Source organism: Giraffa tippelskirchi, chromosome 8 (assembly GCF_054371585.1).
Source record: "Giraffa tippelskirchi isolate mGirTip1 chromosome 8, T2T-mGirTip1v1.2.pri, whole genome shotgun sequence".
In the NCBI taxonomy this organism is placed as follows: Eukaryota; Metazoa; Chordata; class Mammalia; order Artiodactyla; family Giraffidae; genus Giraffa; species Giraffa tippelskirchi.
The window spans coordinates 73,350,945-73,372,460 of NC_137282.1; the positions used below are offsets into that span (position 1 = coordinate 73,350,945).

Sequence of the window (21,516 nt, forward strand, 5' to 3'; positions counted from 1 at the left end):
CGCAGGGAAGTACAAGCCGCTAGCGAAAGACCCGGCCACCCGTGTCCTTCACGTCACAGGGGAGCAGGTGGGCCCCGCCCGAGACACGAGGTGGTGGCCTCACTTGGCTTTATTTCTGAGCTGGTCATCTGCGTGGTGAGGCCTTCCTGAGCCCGGACAACGTCCAGCAGCACCCCAGCCTCTCCCCTTCCCCATCATAACCACCAGGAGGGTCCCCAGACATCGCCAAGGTCCCCTGGGAGAGAGGGGCGCAAGTTCTCTGGGCTGAGCGCCGCTGGCTGATGCTGCGGAGGGTCTGAGATTCCCCAGACGGGGATAGGGGGGCAGGGGCTTGTCTGGGGCCCCCAAGGTCCCTGAGAGGGTATAGCCAGCGAGCCTTCCCTGGGTAAGCAGCAGCCTGGGGGCAGAACAGGGCGAGACCCCACCCCTGCATGCTGTCCCCTGCCCGCTGTCCCCTGCCCGCTGTCCCCTGCCGGCTGTCCCCTGCCCGCTGTCCCCTGCCGGCTGTCCCCTGCCCGCTGTCCCCTGCACCTTCTCTGCTCAGCTGATCCCTGAGACACAGGACGCCTCTGGTTCCCGATACCCCAGCCCCCCTTCCTGCTGCTGAGTCAGGGAGCCAGGACCCGTCTGAAAGGACCTGGCACTCCTGCCCCCAGGGCCAGCAGGGCATTCGCAACCCCTCCTGTGGCTCAGGGCCTAACTCTCCCCAAAGCTTCCTGACGATTTTCAGCCTCAGCTCATGGTACCCAGACCCTCGATCACTCCAGATCCCAGGGTCTCTTCTCCACCCACCAGCAATCGCAGTGAAGCCTGAGCTGCTCTCTTATCTTACTAAGAAGCCCAGATACATTCATAGTTTTTTTCTCTGTGGCCAGAAACAGCCTTCCTGAAGAAGGTGGGTTTGCTGTGCTTTTTGCATTTTCCTTCTTCTGGAACAACCCCTGTTCTGCAGTCACTAGCCCAGGGAGGGGCTTCCCAGATGGCTCAGTGGTAAAGAACCCACCTGCCAAGCAGGTTGAGAAGATCCCCTGGAGGAGGGCACGGCAACCCACTCCGGTATTCCTGCCTGGAGAATCCCATGGACAGAGGGGCCCAGCCTCACTGCTAGGACCTTGTGTCCTCAGTGACCTTGGCCCCATGGGGATGATGCTGGGGTTTCAGCAAGCTCACTAAGTCCTGGGTTTTCTCCAAGGGGGCTTGCAGAGGCATGACTGTAGGTGTGTGAGGGGGGTTGAGGGGCTGTGGTGAACTGTCTAGGGGTCCCTGAAGCTTTGTGAGCTCCAGGGGACAGGACTGACCATGCGGCCTGGGCAAGAGTTACCACAGGGCTGGAGGGGGACGCATCACAGTTGACTCTGACCAGATGGACAGAGGTCTTCTTAAACGGAAAGATTTTAGCCACTTGAGCACCACGGTGGACAGGCCTGGTGAGGAGAGTGAAGGTGCCTTTAAGAAGCAGCTTCAGGCAGAAGGGCGCTGCCATGTGGTGTGGCCGGGGGTCCAGAGGGGACGGGAGGTGCCGCCCCAGCCCTCAGGGGAGAGGGCCCTCCTGCTGCTGGTCACACAGCCTCTGGGCAGCAACTCGCTTCAGCGTCAGCTGGCTGTCAGTGCTGGAGCTCGGAGCTTGGGAACGCTTTCTCAGACATCAGACTCTCCCAGAATAAAAACCTGGAGTAAAGTCGGTTTTCAACAATTTTCCTTTTGGGGCTGATGAGCATTAGGGGCAAGTCTTTAAAAAGACTTATTTTAGAGATTTCTCTGTTGTAGACAATGTTCAGAGTCCATTTTTCTAATAGCCTTCTTCCTACCTCTGTTTTCTACCCATACGTGCCTCTTTCCCATTCACCCTTTTGAAAATGTGTGCATTTTATGAATTTTCATGTGCAGTTTTTATGCCTTTAAACTAAGATCCTCCTGACATGATAAACTCCCTCTGTTTGATTTGTTGATGTCCATCTGGGTGACACTTGATGCTTTATTTCTTGGGAGAATCCACTCACACAGATTTAAATGTCACTGGTGGGGCAGCTGCGGTCTGGGAGTGCTGGTTGGAGTCCCCGCAGACGGGAGAGGAATTGGCGCGTCTCTGCGGGGCCGCAGGCCCTTAGAGCAGAGCCGCCCTGTCTGCCCCCCGGAAGGGGGCTGCTCCCCAGGCCGCCCACGGGCCTGTCTAGTCCCCGAGCTCACCTGCCACCAGTGTGGGTGCCGAGTCTGCTGATGATGAGGCTCCCCCCCACTCCGGGGGTTCCAGCCAGTTCTTCCTTCCAGGGAAAGCAGCACAGCCGACCTCGGTGGGAAGTCCACTCCCATCAGGGCAGCTGTGAGGTTTTCCTGCTGTGAGAATCGGGACCACCCAGGGCCCAGCACGTACGGCTGGTGAGTTTGGACGCCTTCTAAGGGGCGTTCAGGACTGTTTCAGTTCCAGCTGCGCTTCTTCCCTTCAGTGGATTTCCAGCCCGTGGCCTGTGTGGAGCTGCGATGTGGGCACAGGGCACAGAGGTGAACTGGGCGGACGTGGAGACCCGGCTCCCTTCTCAGCTGGCCCCACGGGGAGCAGACAGCCTGCCGTCACTGCATGTCTTCTCCATGATGAAAATAATATCTGTTCACCAGAAGCATTTGCGGAGCGCGCAGAGAGCCTTCCGCCACACCGTCGCTGATGATGGTCGTGGTTAGAGTGTGCTTCCAATCTCTCTTCGTTCCCAGGTTTTCTGTGCAAACGGAGTCCATCTTAGTCTGGAGAGAACTGCGCAGGCCCTGCGGTTCTAGCTCCGAGTATAGAACGAGCCGCTCTCCCAGTGCCTGACCAGCGTGAGGACAGTGGGCTTCCCTCTGTCCTGCTGAGTCAGAAGTCACCTATTCTGCCTGATTTGAGGGTGTTTTCATAGTTTTTCACTATTAAACACACGTCCACGTAGCCTGTCTCTGAGCGTAAAGCTTCCCCCACACTCTACACCTTCTCTTAGGCTGGACACCAGGGGAGCTGTACCTGATGGCTGGCAGGTGCCGGGTGGGAGAGCAGGCTCGGTGGGGCGCCCCGCTGACCGGCTGTGTCTCCCCTGCAGGCATCTCCTACGCCAGTTACAAGAAGACGCCGCCCCCCGTCCCCCCCCGTACCACCTCCAAGCCCCTGATCTCGGTGACGGCACAGAGCAGCACTGAATCCACGCAGGACGCCTACCAGGACAGCCGCGCCCAGAGGATGGCCGCCTGGCCCCCGGACGGCCGCGGCCTCTACAACTCCACGGACAGTCTGGACAGCAACAAGGCCATGAGCCTGGCCCTGGAGACGGCCGCGGCCCAGCGCCACGCCACCGAGGGCCAGGGAGGCACCACACGGACCGGCGACAAGGCCATCTTGGCATCCAAGGCTGAGGAGTTCCTCAAGAGCCAGCGCTCCTCCATTGGGGTCCAGGTACCTACCCGCGTGCACGCGCCCTCTCCCCAGTGACATGGACCCGGTCCTTGTGGGGACCCTGCAGGCACCCAGAGTCTCTGAGCCCCAGCTTTTGGGGGAAGCCAGTGGCAGGTGCAGCAGGCAGAGGACCCCCCAGGCATTTCTAGGGGCAGCCGGCAGCATGGAGAGTGTGGGCATAGGTTACGCTGATGCATAAGAAGGTGGGTTTGGGGTTGAAACCCGATCTTTCTAAAGCTTTTTAGGCTTACAGGCTTTGGGACCAAAGGTGAAGGACCGGGAGGCTCTTTGCAGAAAACAGGGGCACATCTGCTCAGGGGCCCCAAAAGTCCCCACACCAACCCCTGGGTGCCTGTGGATTATTCTTCTCATTGTGTTCTGATCACAGAGAGCCAAAACAGCCACCCCTGCACCGACACCCACCACCAAGTCCACTCGAGTTCCAGGAGGGGAGGGACACAGCACCACCCAGCTCCCGCTCAGAAGTGGGGCCCAGGGCCGGCCTTTCGGGGACCGCGTGTCTGGTGACCCCCGGCCCAGGCAGGGTCGGCAGCCAGGCAGGTCCTCAGGAAGCCCAGACACCTCCATCAGCTCGAGTCCTGTGGGGCACTTTAAAAACCCTAGGCCTCCCTTGCGCCAGGGAGGAGGGCCCACCCATTGGCAGGCGTGAGGGGGAGCCCCGTCTCGGGCATCGTGGGGCCGGGGGCGGCAGGCTGGCAAGCTGCCCGCTTGTCGGGTCCCCTGAACCCAGTCTCCACACTGTGGCTTCATTGTTTTGTTTAGGATTCTGAATTCCCAGAGCATCAGCCATACCCAAGGTCAGATGTAAGTACCAAAACACGCCCCCAAGCCAAGTACGCATGAATTTGATTTCCTCCCTTTGCGGGTTATTCATCCTCTGCTCTCGTCGCCTCTCTGTCCTCATCTATATGCCAGGCTCTCTGCTAGGTGCTCCCGTTGTCGCGGGGACCCTTGCATCCCCGGAGATGCAGTCAGCCCCCTCCTGAGGACACAGCTGGGGCTCTGACCGCCAGTGACCCCCGCAGCCACAGCCAGCTGGGCCGAGGTGCTGGCCCAGGTGCCTGCTGCACTCAGGGTCTCGGCCTTTACAGTCGCATCTGCCGAGGAGACCTGCGAGGCCCCCAGGCTAAGAAGGTCACCTCCCTGGGCGCCTGTGACCCTGGTTTTCCCACCTGCCACCTTCCACAGGCTTCCTCTGGGCTGCCTGCTGAGCCACAAACAGGGCTGGAGGGTCAGGTTCCCACTTGTCTGAAAACAGTGGGAACATCCCAGACAATCAGATGCTTTCAGATTGTCCCAGAAGCCCAGAGACCTGCCTTATCCCCCCCTTCACCTCCACGTCACCCCTAGGAGCCGCTGACACCCTGCCGACCCCGCACCCCATTCTGCTTCCAGCTGCGGAGCTTCGCCCCAGAGGGCCCCCCACGTGGTCCCGCGGCCGCCCTCCCCCAAGCCCCTGCGGACCCTCGTGGGTGGGCACACCTGCCCCTCTTGGTACCCAGCGCCTAGCACAGCGCCTGGCACATAGCAAGCTCTCGGTCAGTGTCGGTGGGCAAGCGTGGGCGAGTGTGGGTGCGCATGTGAGTGCAGTCATAGGACGATTGAGCATGTCAGCTCGGGTGGCCCAGTGGGGTGAGCTGGAAGCCAAAGAAAACGTTACCCGAGAGACTCGAGCGACAGAGGCGGGGGCACCAGCCGGGAGCAGGGGGAGGTCGAGCTGATGGAAGGACCGCAGCACACGCCTGGAGGGCTCCAGGGAAGTGCTGGAGGGCGTCGAGGGCTCAGGGCTCAGGGCAGAGCGGGGCTGAGGGCACAGCCGGGGGCTGGCACGGGGACCCGCGTGGATGCACCGAGTCCGCGCCCAGCGCCCCTGGGCTCCCCCCGTCCTCACGGGAGCCCCACCTGCCCACGGGGGCCACATCCAGTCCGGAACGGGGAACCCGAGGCTGGGGGCCAGCGATGGGAGGAGGGGACCCCAGCGCACAGAGGGGGATGACTTGAGGGGCATGCATTGCCCCCCACGAGCCTGCTCTGGTTCACCCACGACCCCACGTGGAGGACAGCTGACCCTGTCCTCAGCCTGCAGGGAGGGTGGCGGGCGTCCCGGCGTCCATCTGGCACTGGAGGCACAGTTCCCGCTGGGCCGCTGCCCAACCTCCCAGGACACAGCGTCCGGGACACCTTTCATTTTACAAACAGCATTCTTCCCGCCGAGCAGGGGCCCCTCCTGCCTGCACCTTCCCTGGAGCCCAGGCCCGGGACAGGGGCTGATGTGTGGGGTCCTTGGCTGAGCCCACAACGTCCTGCCCCAGGCTCTGAGGGTCAGGCTGCACCCTGGCCTCCTGGTGACCTGCCCTCTCACCTGGACGCCACATCTGGCCCTACCTCATTTCCTCACAGTGACAGTGACACTGAACGATATTCTTTGTGTTCATTTTGTTTTTATCTGTGATTTGTCTGTGGTTTCAGGGTTTCTACCTTTGTTTTGTTGTGTGTGTGTGTATGTTCCCAGATCCTGTAATGTGGTCTGATGTCCAGGGGTCCTTCCATCCTGTCTGCCTCAGTCATCCCATCTCTAAAATGGGAGTGATGCTCACCCTGTGATGTCATAGGTGGTCACTGGGTTTAAACATCCTCCCCGAGGCTACACCCAGGAGTCCCGGGCAGGTTACATTCCCCCGAGCCCCCCAACTTCCTACCTGCTTCTGCTGGGGCTTCCAGCATCTCACAGGGCAGGAGAGGCAGTTCACCTCTAACTATTGGACTCACAGTAGGTCACCGAGAAACATGTGGGGACTCCATGTGGGAGCAACTCACCCACTTTGCTGTGTGGGCTTTGAAGGCAGAAGCTCTAAGATGAGCTTCTTTAGAGCAAAAACCCGAGATCAGAGCTCAGCCAACATTCTGCTAACAGCCTCCTGCTTTCTGGTCCCTCCAGCTGTGGGTGATCAGCCATGACTTTCTGAAAATCTGGGCTATACACACATGCACTCACATGTCACACATGCGCTGCACACATGCACACTCTCACACGGGCATCCTCATGTGCACACACGAGCACGCACACACACAGGTATGTGCTTACATGTATACACGTGCACTCTCACACATGTGTACTCTCGTGTACACACATGCATGCACACCTGCATGCCCACAGAAGTGAGCTCATGGGTATGCATATGCACTCACATGGTCACCCCCATATACACACATGCGTGCACATACATGCACGTGCCACAGGTGTGCACTCACATGTACACATATACACCTCTCACGTTTGCACCCTCATGTGTACATGTATGTGTATACACGTGAGCATGCACACCCAGAGATGCCCACAGATGTGCACTCAGGTGTGCCCATGTGCACACTTTCATGTTTGCACTCTCATGTACACACATATGCATGCACACAAATTCACGACCACAGGTGTGCACTCACATGTACACGTGTGCACACTCACAAACATGCACTCTCTTGTGCACCCTTCCCCCGCTCTTCATGGCCCATGGCTCAGTGTCAACCCCTCTGTCACGGCCCAGGGACAAGAGGCGGGTGCTCTAGGACCCCAGCGCCCACCACTCACGTGGCAACAGGGAGGATCCATCCCATCCACCAGCAGGCACCTCCAATCAGCATTTGCTTCAAAGAGGTCACTCACATACACCAGTTCTGCTGACTTCATCTTTCTTCTCCATGCCCAGTACACCCTCGCTGTTATTGTTGTTTAGTTGCTCAGTCGTGTCTGACTCTTCGCGACCCCGTGGACTGTAACCCACCATGCTTCTCTGTCCATGGGATTCTCCAGACAAGAATACTGGAGTAGGTTGCCATTTCCTTCTCCAGGGGATCTTCCCCACCCAGGGATCAAACCCAGGTCTCCTGCTTGGCAGGAGGATTCTTTACCGCTGAGCCAGGGAAGCCCCTAGAATACCATGGCTCTTGTAAAAATGAATATGTACATATATTTCTCAAAACTTTTATAATCCTTTTACACTTCTCATCAGAATTTTCTCTTCGGAAAAAATTCCTTTGATTTCCTTCCCACTGTGCAAAATGGTAATTCATTTTCTTTGTCCTAAATTTGATTTTCCCCATCTTCATAAAGCTCTCCCAAGATTTCTGAAATTGATAAATATTTAGCTTGTCCTGGCTTTATGCAACTTGACCACATCCCCCTCCACCTTTACCTTCTGAAAAACGGAGACCTTTTTTTGTTAGAATGGTTTCATATGACAACCACTGTAGTATCTATAAAATTCATTATATATTCCTTGAACTTAATATATCATTACTATATCTGTGGATCTTAAAAGTGGAGGTGAGGGAGGGAGCGTTAGATTTGCTTTGGAGAACCTACCTGGATCTGGCTTCACACACAGTTTCACACCCACTAACCCCGTGTTTGCTGATCCCTCACTTTTGAAATTAGGAAGAAAAGAGCCATAGAATCTGAGACTTACCTAAGTGTCACATGGCCAGCAAGTGGAAGAATTTGACTCCAAAAGCTGTATTTTTCTCATTCACTGTAAAAATAAAAGAATTATAAGAGAGAAGCTGTACACACTAGAGAAAAGACAAATTATTTTGTGATATTTTGGTTGGTTTTGGTCACTTTATGGTCAATTTCTCTGTGCGGATGTGTATGTTCTATGTGTGAACACACATCTTGTGATTGGATCGTTCACACCACCTGCTGATGTACATTCCTGAGTCTGTGTTGTGTCGTCAGCATCTTCGTGGCTTTATCCATCATAACCGCACAGGTGTCTGTGTTGTGAGTAGTCTAAATTTACTCAATGTTGCCAGTATCCTGTCCTCCTATTTCCCCCACTTTCACCTTTTAATATGTTAGAATTCAAGGAAACTTCTTTAGACTAGAATCCTAGGACTGGAAGTAATGAGGCAAATATTCTGAACATTTTTATGATAAAAATTAGTGCTCTTTCCATACAAATGTCTCCCTGAAACTATACAAATGAAGTAATTTCATCCACATTGTGTATCTCTCAAATTCAGCAATATCTACCAGAATGGCAAAATGGAATACCTTTGCCCCTGCCACCGCAGAGATTGTGAATATAGTCACAAAATTATATATGTGCACAGACATAGATCTACAACGGCATTATTTGTAGTGGCAGAAAACTAGTTATATCTAATTAAATAAATCAGTTTATAGTCATAGAACGGAACAGCAGCTAGAACAGAGGCAGCTCATATAGCACTGACATGGTAATGTTTTTAACGTATTAACTTATTGCAATCTTTTTGTGTAAAACAATAGTAACAACAGTGCCCAGATCCAGAAAGGTAACATTTATGTGACCCATGACCCACTGGAAACTAGAAAGACGTGGTGATTACCAGCAGGTTAGGAATTTTACTCAACCACATTTCCTCCATGACCGACTCTTTGCGACCCCATGGACTGTAGCCCGCCAGGCTCCTCTGTCCGTGGGATTCTCCAGGCAAGAATACTGGAGTGGGTGGCCATGCCATCCTCCAGAGGATCTTCCTCACCTAGAGACTGAACCCACATCTCCTGAGGCTCCTGCCTTGCAGGTGGCTTCTTGACCTCTGAGCTACCACTGTCCCAGGCTCCACAGGGCCGCCCCCCACCCCCGCCCCATCCCAGGAGCTGCGGGGTCTCCACGTGGCCGTGTTGATTCTGGCCACAGCGGATACTGAGCATGCCTCTGCCCCCGACAAGCTGTGCACCCCTGGGCAAGTTACTCACCTTCTCTGATCCCTCAAGTATTCCATGTGGCTGGACCCAGGGTATCATGTGCACCAGCTGTGGTAACACTTGTCTGCTCTTAGCTCAGTGCCTGGCGCAGGATCAGCAGAAAACAAACACCAGCTCTTAGCAGCACAACTGCATCAGCCCTGGCAACAAAGACTTAGCCAGCCACGGCTGCCCCATGCACCTCCTCTCTCATCGCTAGCAGGAGGGGGTGTCACAGTTATTCGTCTAATGGTTTGCACGTTACCCTTGCAACGATCACTAATATTTTTAAGAAAAGATGTGTTTGACAGTTTAGTTTTGACATTTGTGGACTGGAGTCAAAACACCTTTTGAGCCAGTAGGTACTATTTCTTGCAAAAAAGAAAAGGGACAGTATAGAAGCTGGGATAGCATTCGACTAAACTAGTCTTCGGTTGTTTAATCGTATATTTACTCTTCTAGGGCAGACTTTTCATACTGAGAGTTTGGGAGCAGGAGGGTTTGTTTTTGGAGCTTTGGTTATGTTTTTAGAAACTACGCTACTAGAGTTCTCTCATGAGTTAACATTGCACCACAAATGCTTCCCTGGGCTCGGGGAGACTTCTCGGCAAATGCAGCCCCATCAGGACTGTGTGTAGAGTCACGCTTTCTGTTCTGCTGTGGCATCGCCCTGCCCTGGGCACATCCTATGAGCAGACGGCGCTGTGTCGAGGCGGGTGGAGGGGTGGCCCAGGGCCTGGTAAAGCTTCAGTTCTTGCGTGTGTCACGTATGTGGACGCCATCATCACCGCCGTCCTATTCAGCGGCACGTGTGTTGTGTTAGCTCTATCTGGTTCATGCTGTACCTGCAGGATGTGACAAGAGCTTTTACGTCTTCTCATAATGCAATCCAACACAGCCTGTTTCTCGCCCAAGCTAAGCAAAGCAATTTTATTGGCATACATTTAAAAGATGGAGGCTCAGTGTGGAGTCAGGGGTCACGCACAACTTGATGAAACATGGTAGCGACATAATTACACCAACACGGGTGCATTTCCCCCCGTTGTCATTTTCCTGGGTCAAGTGCATCTCTGCATTAATTACACAAATGCGTAATTAATTATGGCAGATGAACACACGCACAAATAGTCCCTGGTCCAGGTGCCCGTCTTGGTTCTAAAATAAGATGTTCTCTGTTGCGCTAGGTGGAGACGGCTACAGACTCCGACACGGAGAGCCGGGGGCTGCGGGAGTACCACTCGGTGGGCATCCAGGTGGAAGATGAGAAACGGTAACCACCCCCGACTCCCGGGGCCTCTGAGCGGGGCTGTGGGTTAGAGACGTGATGGCGAGTGTCTGCACAGTACTGGCCATCGGCGCTTCATGCCGCTCGTGGAGACAGGGTCATATATCCCTAACCCTAACTCAGTGCATATCATTCGGGTATGAATTAGCATCCTTCTGAGCCTTGTTTCTGCTAGCGGCAGGGGACTCGTCTTTTTCTAAAGTAACTTGCCACCTGTGAAAGCAGAGGGGCTGGCAGCTCTGAACACCAGAGTCCTTCACCCAAAGGGGAAAACGGATCGGATGAGTGTAAAGCCAGCGCAGGTTTTCCTACCTTAGTGTGTTAAGAGTACAACCACAGAGAGAGGGAGAGTGAAAGAAGATTGAAGAACCCTTAGGATGGTGACGCTTCAAAAGAAGCCCTCACGCTGCCCAACACAGAGAAGTCCACGACAACAGTGTTGTTTTTGTAACGAGGACAGGGTGATTATTCTATTTTATATTTAAAATAGCATATCTTGTAAATTTCAGAAAGATAGATTTGATGGGCATATCACATCGTGAGCGCCAGGCAGCTTCTGGTTGTTGAAACCCTGGTGAGTCACTCACAGTGAGGGTTTTAGACCGACCTGCACAGATGTGGACTGCCAAGGAATCAAGAGCACAAACTGATGGCTTCCCCAGGATGTGGGCCTCTCAGAAACCACGTCTGGGACCTGGGCTTGCGGCCCCCTGTCCCCGCTGGTGGCTCCTTCTCAGCCCCTTTGCCTCCAGCAAAGGCAGATCCATTAGCCAGCTGCATAGACAGCTGCCTGCCATCTGCGCGTCCAGTTGGTGAGGAGCCAACTTGTGCAGCTTGGCAGAGTTTAGGTGTGCAGAAACACATGCATGCACACACACACAGAGACACACACGTACACAGGCATACACAGGCATGCACACACAGAGACACACATGCATACAGACACACACACAGACACACACACACACACAGTTCTCACCAGGAAAATCTGGGCTCCAGTTATAAGTTCGTTCTTGCCAATCCTTTCAGTAACTGGCTATGAGGAATGAGTGACATTTAAATACATACAATGAAAATGTTTTTTAAACACCTGCTGAAGTCAGAATTTGGATTTATTATTTTGCATAAAAGACATAACCGGATGATACTGCATTGTTCAGAGAGAAGAAGCTCGTGTCCTGAAATATGATATGAATAGCCACCAGAACTCAACAAGACACAGATGTTATTACTTAAAAAAATTATGTACTTGAAAGAAGCAGTGGGGCTTCATTTTACATACACACAACACATAAAAAGGTGTAAGCCTGCATGTATTTCTGAAAGGCAGGTAACCACCCCAAGACAGTGGTTTCAGGGATAGATTAAGCCTCCTGTGGTAAACTTAAGCCTTCAGTGGGCATCACTTAGCCATTGAAACTTAGGTAAAAGTTAGAGTTTCATTCTTTGCAAAGTCAAATAAAGCTCTCACACAGATGAAACACCAGTGTGCTGATAACAAAGATGAAAACGCTTGTCTCTGCCGCGAGGCTGGCGTGTGGCCCAGCGTGCTCCACATGCGTAAGCTGGGCTCTATGGCTCAGGGTCATCTCCGACAAGCTCTCGTCTGTCCCCCCCCCCACCCCGCAGACACGGACGCTTCAAGCGCTCCAACAGCGTGACGGCCGGGGTGCAGGCGGACCTGGAGCTGGAGGGCTTCCCAGGACACGTCGCCACGGAGGACAAGGGCCTGCAGTTCGGGTCCTCCTTCCAGAGGCACTCGGAGCCCAGCACCCCCACGCAGTACGGGGTGGTGCGCACCGTCCGGACCCAGGGGCTCTTCAGTTACCGGGAGGACTATCGGACCCCCGTGGACACTGCCAACCTGCCCCCTCCCGACCCCTGGCTAGAGCCGTCCCTGGACGCGGTGGACGGCGGGCGCGTGTCTCCGTGCCTCAGGGATGGCGCGTGGTTCCTGAAGCTGCTGCACACGGAGACGAAGCGGATGGAAGGCTGGTGCAAGGAGATGGAGAGGGAAGCCGAGGAGAATGACCTCGTGGAGGAAGGTAAGAGGCAGGTCTCTGCTGAGGCCTGAAGACACTCGCCAGGTTTCCATAAAGCAAATGAACACATGGCGAATGAAATCCATGAGGACAGTCCCTTTGATCCCTGAGTAAATTAAAGTGCCTGGGCTCCCACCACACCCCGCCCGTGCTAAGATGCAAGCGAACGAACAGGAAAGCAGTGGCTGAAATCCTGACGGGCCTCTTTCCGTTTCATGCTGTGTGCTAGATAACAGGATGGCTCAGGCCCACAGTGGTCTTGGGACTGCAGGTTATCTCAGGGTCCACGTGCTGCTTCTCTGAATTTTGGCAATGATGATGGGCAACAGTTCAGCCATTTTCCAAACTCGTGACCATCCCGTGTTAAAAGAAATTGCTTTGGCTTTGTGTCAGAGAAAAGCTGGAGATGGTAAGTGACTAACCCCCCAGCTAGTGATGGAGTGTCTTCTGCTGTTTAGAAAACGCCATGCCCCTATGCCTGGCCATTCACTTCACTCTGATTCTCTGAATCCGTCACCCTCATTTGTGGTCCAGAGAGGATCCCTGAGCAATAAATACACACTTGGGTTGAGCCTTAGACCCTGAAAATTAAGAGGTGACATTAAAAGGCCCCAGCGCTGAAGCCTTGTCATGATAAGTTATGATTTTCTTGTCACTGGGGGTGGTCAGGAAAATCCTGGAAGTAATGCCGTGAACATCCTGTGTATGATTTGATGATCTGCAGTGACCCGGATCAACAGTAAGATCCTGTCATTGAGGTTGTCATTGTCTTATTATCAGCATCTGGAGAACACGTTTCTCCTTCAGCCGGGCAAAGGAAAGGGGGTTTCTGCTGTCCGTCAGTTGCATTTCTCTACACAAGTTTTTTTCACCTGTTTTGCACCTTTGGGATCTTCTCCTGGACTCTGTGTCCTGTAAAGCCCCAGCAGGCATTTGCTGAGTATGTGGTAGGAGCCGTAGACCACAGGTGGAGACACTGCAGGGACCTCAGAGTGGGTGAGACCAGGGCAGAGGCATTTACAGTGAGTGAGGAGCGTGCCTGGGTAAGAGCAGGGCAGACCCAGCGCTGTGCACACCCCGAGGTCCAGCAGATGCTGCCAGCAGGGGCAGGCTGAGAAGTCTTCCTGGTGGCGGCGGCGTCTGGGCGGACCTTGAGGGCAGGTAGACTAGTCGGGCAGGCGGGATATTGGCCGGAGCAGGGGCAGAGAGTCAAGCCGGAGATCCTCCAGGAAGGCCCTCCCTCAGACGTGGTCTCTGCCCCTGCCTGGGGAGCTCGGTCTGACCTCCCCGAGCCCCCGGCTCTGTCATCCCCAGGGACATGCACGTGGGCACACGCCCTTCTCAAAGGTGGGGATGGCTTTGCCTTTTCCTGCAGCTCTGCCCCATCTTAGGCTCCTGGGCGATCACACTTGATACACTGACCATCTGCCGGCAGTGCCCGGACGCCCCAACTGTCCGCTGGCAGTGCCCAGCAGAATCCTCAGTGGCTGGGAGTCCAAAGGAGGAAGGGGAAGGGGGGCAGTCTTCACGCAGAGGGTACTTTCACCCCTACTCACGCCTCTGCACAGCACGGCGTGTAAAACCCCATGTACCCTGACACTGCCCTCGGCCAGGTGGCGGGGGGGCCCTCCCGGGGGGGTCCTCCCCTCCCCCTCCCACAGACACCAGTTCAACCCCACCACTGTTTCATAACTACGTGAAATCACATCTCTAGGAGCCTCGGATGCAAAGCACAGCGAACAGGTCCACCCAATCCTTTCTGTGATTGTTCTCAATTTCTGAATTACCCAGCTTTATTTTTTGTGGCAAAGGTGAGAGAACACTTGCTTTGAATCTCAACTGTGTGCCTCACACATTAAGAGAGCACCGTCAGAGAAGGCAATGGCACCCCACTCCAGTATTCTTGCCTGGAAAATCCCATGGACGGAGGAGCCTGGTGGGCTGCAGTTCATGGGGTCGCTAAGAGTCGGACACGACTGAGCGACTTCACTTTCACTTTTCACTTTCCTGCATTGGAGAAGGAACTGGCAACCCACTCCAGTGTTCTTGCCTGGAGAATCCCAGGGACGAGGGAGCCTGGGGGGCTGCCGTCTATGGGGTCGCACAGAGTCAGACACGACTGAAGCGACTTAGCAGCAGCAGCAGCAGCAGTATGGGTCACGTTTAAGTGATTCCCTAGTAACGTTTAAAGGTAAGATAACTTTCCATTCCACTCCTCACTTTAAGAACAGGTGCACGGTTCTTGGTTACAGTCCTTTTAAAAAGCGAAGATTAAATTAAATGGCTATTGAATCAAAATCCTGAGCTCCGAATATTGAAATTTCCATTATGTGAGATAACTTCTCTCCCAAGCTATTATTTCATAACCACAGCCCACTGAATTAATCGAACAAATTCAGATTCACTCAGCTCTCTGCGGTTAATAAAAACATCATGAGAACCGTTAAATGCTGGTCTAAGCTAAGTCATGTTAAAGCAGGTTAATACACTCTGCAGGGACTGTAAACCACCACTAGACTAGTGTTTTGCAGTTTTTGTGTTAATTATGTTAAACCAAATGGGTAAGTGGCATAAAGTAAAACCAAAAATATTAAAAAGGTATGTTTTCTGAAATGGAAGTTTCCAGAGCCACAAAGGTCTTACTCAGCAGGTTTGTAAAAAGATGGATGGCCTGAGGAATCGAGCAGGGGGGTCTTCTGAGAGGTGCTGGGGTGTTCTCCTGCCCCCAGACAACTCTGCCCCAGAGCTGCTGACCTGAAGACCTCCCGGGCAGAGGCACAGACCACAGGCTCCCGGCACCGGGGGACCCCCATCCTCACCCACGTTACTGCCAAGCTGGGGTTCGATGCTCGCCATGGGTCTCCCAGACCGCCTTCCCGGGAGGTGCCTCGGGCACGGTGCCTGTCCCGGGGGGCTCAGGGACCCAGGGGGTGAGGAGGACGGGGCCACAGGGAGACTGCCCTGGGCCTGCGATTTGCCCAGGAGCGCGCACACTGAAGGCCAGAAGCAGGGACGGCCTCTGGCCGGGGGGCCCCCGCCGGTCACCCCGCGAACCGGAGGCCGCCGCCTCTGACAGCACACAGCGCCCGCGGAGGGTGTTCAGCGCGCGGGGCCGCCCCACCCCGGGGGCCTCGGCAAACGGAGCCTGAGGGGAAGGAAGCGTGTGCTCGAGAAACAGGAAGACGAGAAAGCCTGAGGCTTCGCCGGGGGTTTGTGGGCGCGGGCGCGGCCGCACGCCCGGGTCAGGAGGGGGTCCGAGATCCGCAGGGTCGTGGACCTCCAAGTGACCACCTCAAACTGTGTGCAAATTCTAGAAAAACCCACCTCGAATTTCAAAAGAGTAGTGTCAGTGTTGCCCTGGCACTTCATAGTAAATTTCGGTGGAGCTGGAAATTGTAGAACAGGCGTGAAAAATAAATTCAAGGAGCAAGTCAGTTAATCAAATTTCTCTGTACATCAAAGGCCTGGGTTGTCTCAGGTTCTTTGTAAATTTGCATTCTGATGAGCATGAGCCCTTATCTGTACCTCTTGAAAGAAAGTGGCTAAACTATGACAGAATTAGGGAAGGATAGTGGAAAAGAATAAATTGAATTTTCGCTTCAAATTCTTTGCAATTATGGGAAGCTATTATTTACATTATAGGTATCAGATAGAACCATCCGCATTGATGAGTACAAATTCCCCTGCCATTAGCTGTCCGGTTGTTAGCTACACTCTGACATTCCTTACCTCTCTTGAGCAATAATCAATTTATACCCTTTATAGTAAGTCTCCACTATATTAAATCAACACCCAGATATCACCCCCATCCATGTTGTGCTAAAGTTTATTAATTGAAGTACTGTATATTAATACTTCCAGAGAAGGCAATGGCACCCCACTCCAGTACTCTTGCCTGGAAAATCCCATGGATGGAGGAGCCTGGTAGGCTGCAGTTCATGGGGTCGCTAAGATCGAACACGACTGAGCGACCTCACTTTCAATTTTTCACTTTCATGCATTGGAGAAGGAAATGGCAACCCACTCCAGTATTCTTGCCTCGAGAATCCCAGGGACGGCGGAGCCTGATGGGCTGCCGTCTGTGGGGTCGCACAGAGTCGGACACGACTGAAGCGACTTAGCAGCAGCAGCAGCATATTAATACCTCACTGAGGTGCATTTTAAGAAGGATATGAAAAATGGGGACTAAAAGTTCAGCACCGCCTCACAGGTGACCCCATTGTTGAGTTCCACATGCCGTTCATCTTTCTTATGAACCTGTGGAGTAAGATGCTTGTGGCTCTGGAAACTTTTCTTATTTCAGAAAACGTACTACTTTGGGGGGTTTCTTTTTGTATGTTTTAGTTTCTGTCACTTACAATGCCATTTGGTTTAACTGATAGACTTTTTAATTATCACTTCAGGAAGCATAGCGTCCGTGAGAAAAAATGCATTGATATGTGAGTCGCTTCTGTATATTCCTACAGTGACCGTTTGGTTAAAACAAGTCTCTTTAAAGGTTTTCATGAGTCCTGCGAGTTACAAGGGTTTACAACTGGAAATCTAACATCTCAAAAACAGAGCTGATTTCCTCCCAGCAGCAGTGGGACCAGAGCTGCAGAAACATGTTCAGTTTGGGGGCGAAAGTGTGAACTAGGTGGGAAGTATTTTCAGCCCTTCCAGGCCGTGCTCCGGCCCCTCTGCCTTCCTGCCCTGTGTCCCCTCCACTGCCCGGAGTTGCGGGAGGTGAGCGGGCCGGGGGGCCAGGGACAAGCCCCCCTGCAGTGGGCTGCGGGCATCAGGACGCTGACAAGACAGCTTTCTGTTTCATTTAAGTCTGAAAGGATGCCACGGTGTTATCTAGTGAACTCACTGGCATTGAAAGTTACAGTTTTAACTCTTCTTCATATTTTAGAAGCAGCCGAGAATTGGGTGATATTAGGGAAGTATTGGTTTCTTAGGAAGGGCCATGGCTCTGTGGCTGTGCAGAGGGCGAGGGAGGCGCTGACTACAGCTCATCTCCAAGAGGGTCAGAAAGACAGACACAGACAGAGATGGTGACCCCAAGTGATGGAGCGGAGGTGCTGGTGATACTTTGTTTCCAGTTCTCTGTGTGTGAAAGTTGGCAAAATAAGCTTTGGGGAACAGCAATCCAGACAAATCAGAAAATGCAGGCACACTCCGGAGCGTTTCAGGCCACTCACCCCCACCCCAGGAGAGCACCACGTGATGAACAAGCTGTCCGGTGCCAGGTGCTCACCCTGCAAGCACGATGGTGCCCCAGGCCTTCTGTTCCATGGCTGCTTCCCGTCCCAGTAGGACGCGTCCTCGGCACCCCTCACAGACACGTTTGATTTCGGGGCCTCCGGGTCCAGGTCGTGACGCTTGGCCGCCTGTGCACTGAGGCCCCCAGCTGTGTCCTTGAGCCCCACCCCCGGGGGAGGCCAGGAACCAGGGTCTCAGTGGCTTGTGGCCCAGGAGTCAGAGTCCTTGAGGCCGGTTTCTAGCTCGCCCTGAATGAATCTCAACTCATTATTTTGGAGGCTGCCTATCAAAATTAGCAGCGTTTGGAGAAATTGGGGAGAAAGCTAGAGAAACTGAGTTCACCTCTCTGGACATGGGCTGCACCTCTGTGGGAATGCCAGGTCTCAGGCCCCACCCAGCACCCCCTGAGTCTGCTTGTAACCAGACCCCCCCCCCCCAAGTGACCCAGGTGCTGAAGGTTCTGCCCTCTGGGCTCTTCTCCAGACTGAATCTCAGGAATGTCCCGGGGTCGACAATCCATAAGTACTGAAACACCCTGTTGGTGGTGATGGTTCAGCGTCCCATTCATGCCAGACGAGCTCCAGGCTAAGATCTTTGTCTCAGAAGGCTCCCCTCTTCCCCGGGCTGGAGACAAGCTGGCCCCACGTGGAACATCAGGGGCTCTGTCTAGCTGGTTGTTATCTGTGTTGTGCAGATCTTGAAGGGGACTCAAGAGAGGACTCAAGTGTCCTTGTCCGCAGAGGGGAGTAGCTGGGGATGGCTGCTTAGACCGAACCCCAGAGACAAGGGCCCAGGTACAGAGGCCAGAAGCGTTTTCCCCCAGATTCCTAAGTGCCTCTGAGAATCGTGGGAGTTGGGGTCTCCCAAAGCTGTTATTTCTGAAATGATGATGATGTTCACACAGGCCAGGATTGGGGCAGAATGATGGGAAGTGAGGAGGCGCTTGGAGGGAGTGGGCGGGGGGGTTCCCAAAAGTTTCATGCCAGAAATCTTTCATTTGCCCAGTTCGAATCCCTGTCATCACAACTATCCAGTAAGTGGTTAAGTCCTTTCCACTGACAAAGCTGTATTACTTACTTTTTTTAAAATACCCTATGATTAATTAAGTTCTTACAACTTGAGGTCGTTTGTAAACTGACCCTCACTGCTCCTGAAAGCCCTGGCGAGCTGCCCTCAAGTGCCCCAAGCAGGACGTCCTCACACACCCTTCCAGGGGTCAGCGGGCTGATGGGAGGGGCCGGGGTCCCTGTCACCCAGCTGACCCCCGAGGGGCTGGGTGGGCTAGCAGGACCTTTCAAAGGTAAATTTCCCCCCACACTGAGGGGTCCTGATAGTCGGTATTTGGTCATCTTTGAATTTCCTTCATGGATGGACCAGACAGAACGATGGCTCAGCTGGTGACCGTTCCACACAGTAAGCTCAACGTTGTCACCTCCGGTGACTGAGGATAATGAGCTTCCCAGGTGACTCAGAGGTAAAGAACCCACCTGCCAATGCAGGGGATGAGGGTTCGATCCCCGGGTGGGGAAGATCCCCTGGAGGAGGGCATGGCGACCCCTGCAGTGTTCTTGCCTGGAGAATCCCATGGACAGAGGAACCTGGGGGGCACAGTCCGTGGGGCCGCGGTCGGACCCGACTGCACACACGACAGAGGACGTGGAGCCGCCGCGGAAGGCTGTCTTGCTGGCGCCCCTCTCCTGGCCCCCGCCGACCCGCCCGTAACCCTGTGTGTGTCCACAGTCCTCGGCAAGATCCGGAGTGCCGTTGGGAGCGCCCAGCTGCTGATGTCCCAGAAGTTCCAGCAGTTTTACTGGCTCTGCCAGCAGAACATGGTGAGTGCTCCCTCAAGACCCTCGGGCGCGGGGCAGCAGGCTGGGCATCTGCTCTTTCCGCCCTCACCTCTGCCCTGTCCGCTATGAAGGACCGCTGCATGAGTGCTGCCTGGTGAAGGATGGGGATGCGCCCAGCTCCGGGGGCCAAAGCAGAGAGGCCTCAGCTGTGGGCGAAGGAGGGACGCGGTGGGCAAAGGGTGGCGGGCCCCCAGCCCTGAGAGTGTCCTTGGCCACCAGCCTGCCCCTGGGGACCCCGGGCAGGGGGGCAGGTGTGAACCATGTTGTGGGGATGTCACAGTGAAGGTGGTGCCAGGAGGTGGCTTCAGTAGAAACTCGTAAGCAACCCCGTAGAGAGAGACTGCCAGGGAATTCCAGGAGCAGTCCCGGCTTTACATTACAGGCAGGAGTGAACTGAAATACCATGGACTAAATTAGGAAATATGGTTGGCACTAAACTTGGTTCTGATCTTCCTGAAAATCAAAGGGAACATATATACATTATATACACATATATATATTCTAACATGTGAATACTTACATATATACAATATTATGTATAAATAAATATAAATATGTATCGTTACACACATGCTTTTCCTTATCTGACCAAAGAAAGTACTCACTTGATATTACTTTGGAGAAACAATTATTTGGAGAAAGTCATCGAAGAGTAATAGCTCCATGGTATTCACACTACTTTACAACCTCTTTTATGTATTTTTATTTATAATCCGAACACTGACCTCTTTCTGACCAAACATTTTCATTAACACACAAGCAGTGGTTCACGGTGCCTCGACCTTGTTTTGCTCCGTTCTTAAGTTCACAAGGAGGCGTGTGAGTTTGCATCGTGTTCTTCCACTTGGAGGCAGCCAGGCACGTCCGAGTCGCCAGTTCATCCCTTTTCATCGTGATCATTAAAAAGAATGTTTTCTCCAATATTTTCCATTAATCCCATTCAAGATCATCATGAGATTTAAAGCGTTAGCACCTGGTCGCCTATGACGTGAAGTTACAATCAACATTTAAGGGTGGGGAGCAGGAAGGCTTAGGGTCCCTGAAAGGAACGTGCAGCTGTAGAAACACTCGGCTCTCCGTCCCCCAGGCGTATCCTGCCCCCAGCCCCACCCCATCGCCATCTCTGAGGACTGACCCCGGCCACCAGAGGGCGTGGTCCCTCTTCCCTGGTCGCCCGGTCGGTAAATAATCTGTCTGCAGTGCAGAGGAGACCCTGGTTCGATCCCTGGGTCCGGAAGATTCCCTGGAGGAGGAAATGACAACCCACTCCAGCATTCTTGCCTGGGGAGTCCCATGGACAGAGGAGCCTGGGGGCTACAGTCCACGGGGTCCCGAGGTCAGACACAATTTAGCAACTAGACCAAGGAGCTGACCAAAGCCACCAGGGGCTGTGGTCCCTGTTCCGCTGAGCGGATGGGAGGGTTGTCCGCATCTCCAGGAACCTTCATGCAGCACAGTAACGGTCTTCCAGCTGTGAGGAATGCACGTCTTCTCTGCCAGAGGCAGCTGGTATTAGACTTGAGAATTATCCCGCCTCACATCCTTGACACCTCTTACACATGTCACATTGCACTTTGTGTTGGCCATAGAAAGTGGCATGACTGCTTCCACTTCATGCGACCTCCATGTAGGGTTGGACCAAAAGCCCTGGAGCACTTGTTGGAGGAGGTTGCTGGGCTCTGGGTGGACCATCAGCAGAGGGGCTGAAAGTGCTCTTTCAGGGCCCTGCACGTCAAAACCACACTGTCCTCATCGGCAGCTCCAGGTCAATACCTAGTTCTAAGTCAAAGGAATGGCCCCAGGGAGTGAGTCAGACCCACTGGCTGTTGCGGGTGGACTCTGGGAAGGGCCTGCCCTTGACACTGGCGGATGGACCCCCATACCCCCGGAGCTGAGAGAGACGGAGGCACACACAGACTGCTGGTCTAACA

The 21,516-nt window shown here is 53.8% G+C and overlaps 1 protein-coding gene across 4 annotated transcripts in view; it reads left to right on the forward strand.

Annotated features, from left to right (window-relative positions):
* The window catches only part of DLGAP2 (DLG associated protein 2), a 118,320-nt gene that overhangs the window by 87,333 nt on the left and 9,471 nt on the right, over positions 1-21,516 (forward strand). For 3 of the 4 annotated variants that reach the window (XM_081524190.1, XM_081524191.1, XM_081524193.1), the window contains exons 7-11: positions 3,066-3,415; positions 4,199-4,240; positions 10,349-10,434; positions 12,079-12,494; positions 19,476-19,567. In XM_081524190.1, the coding sequence (XP_081380316.1) occupies positions 3,066-3,415; positions 4,199-4,240; positions 10,349-10,434; positions 12,079-12,494; positions 19,476-19,567 (986 nt within the window). The remainder of the gene's footprint in view (positions 1-3,065; positions 3,416-4,198; positions 4,241-10,348; positions 10,435-12,078; positions 12,495-19,475; positions 19,568-21,516) is intronic. The other variant, XM_081524192.1, reaches the window with a different exon arrangement.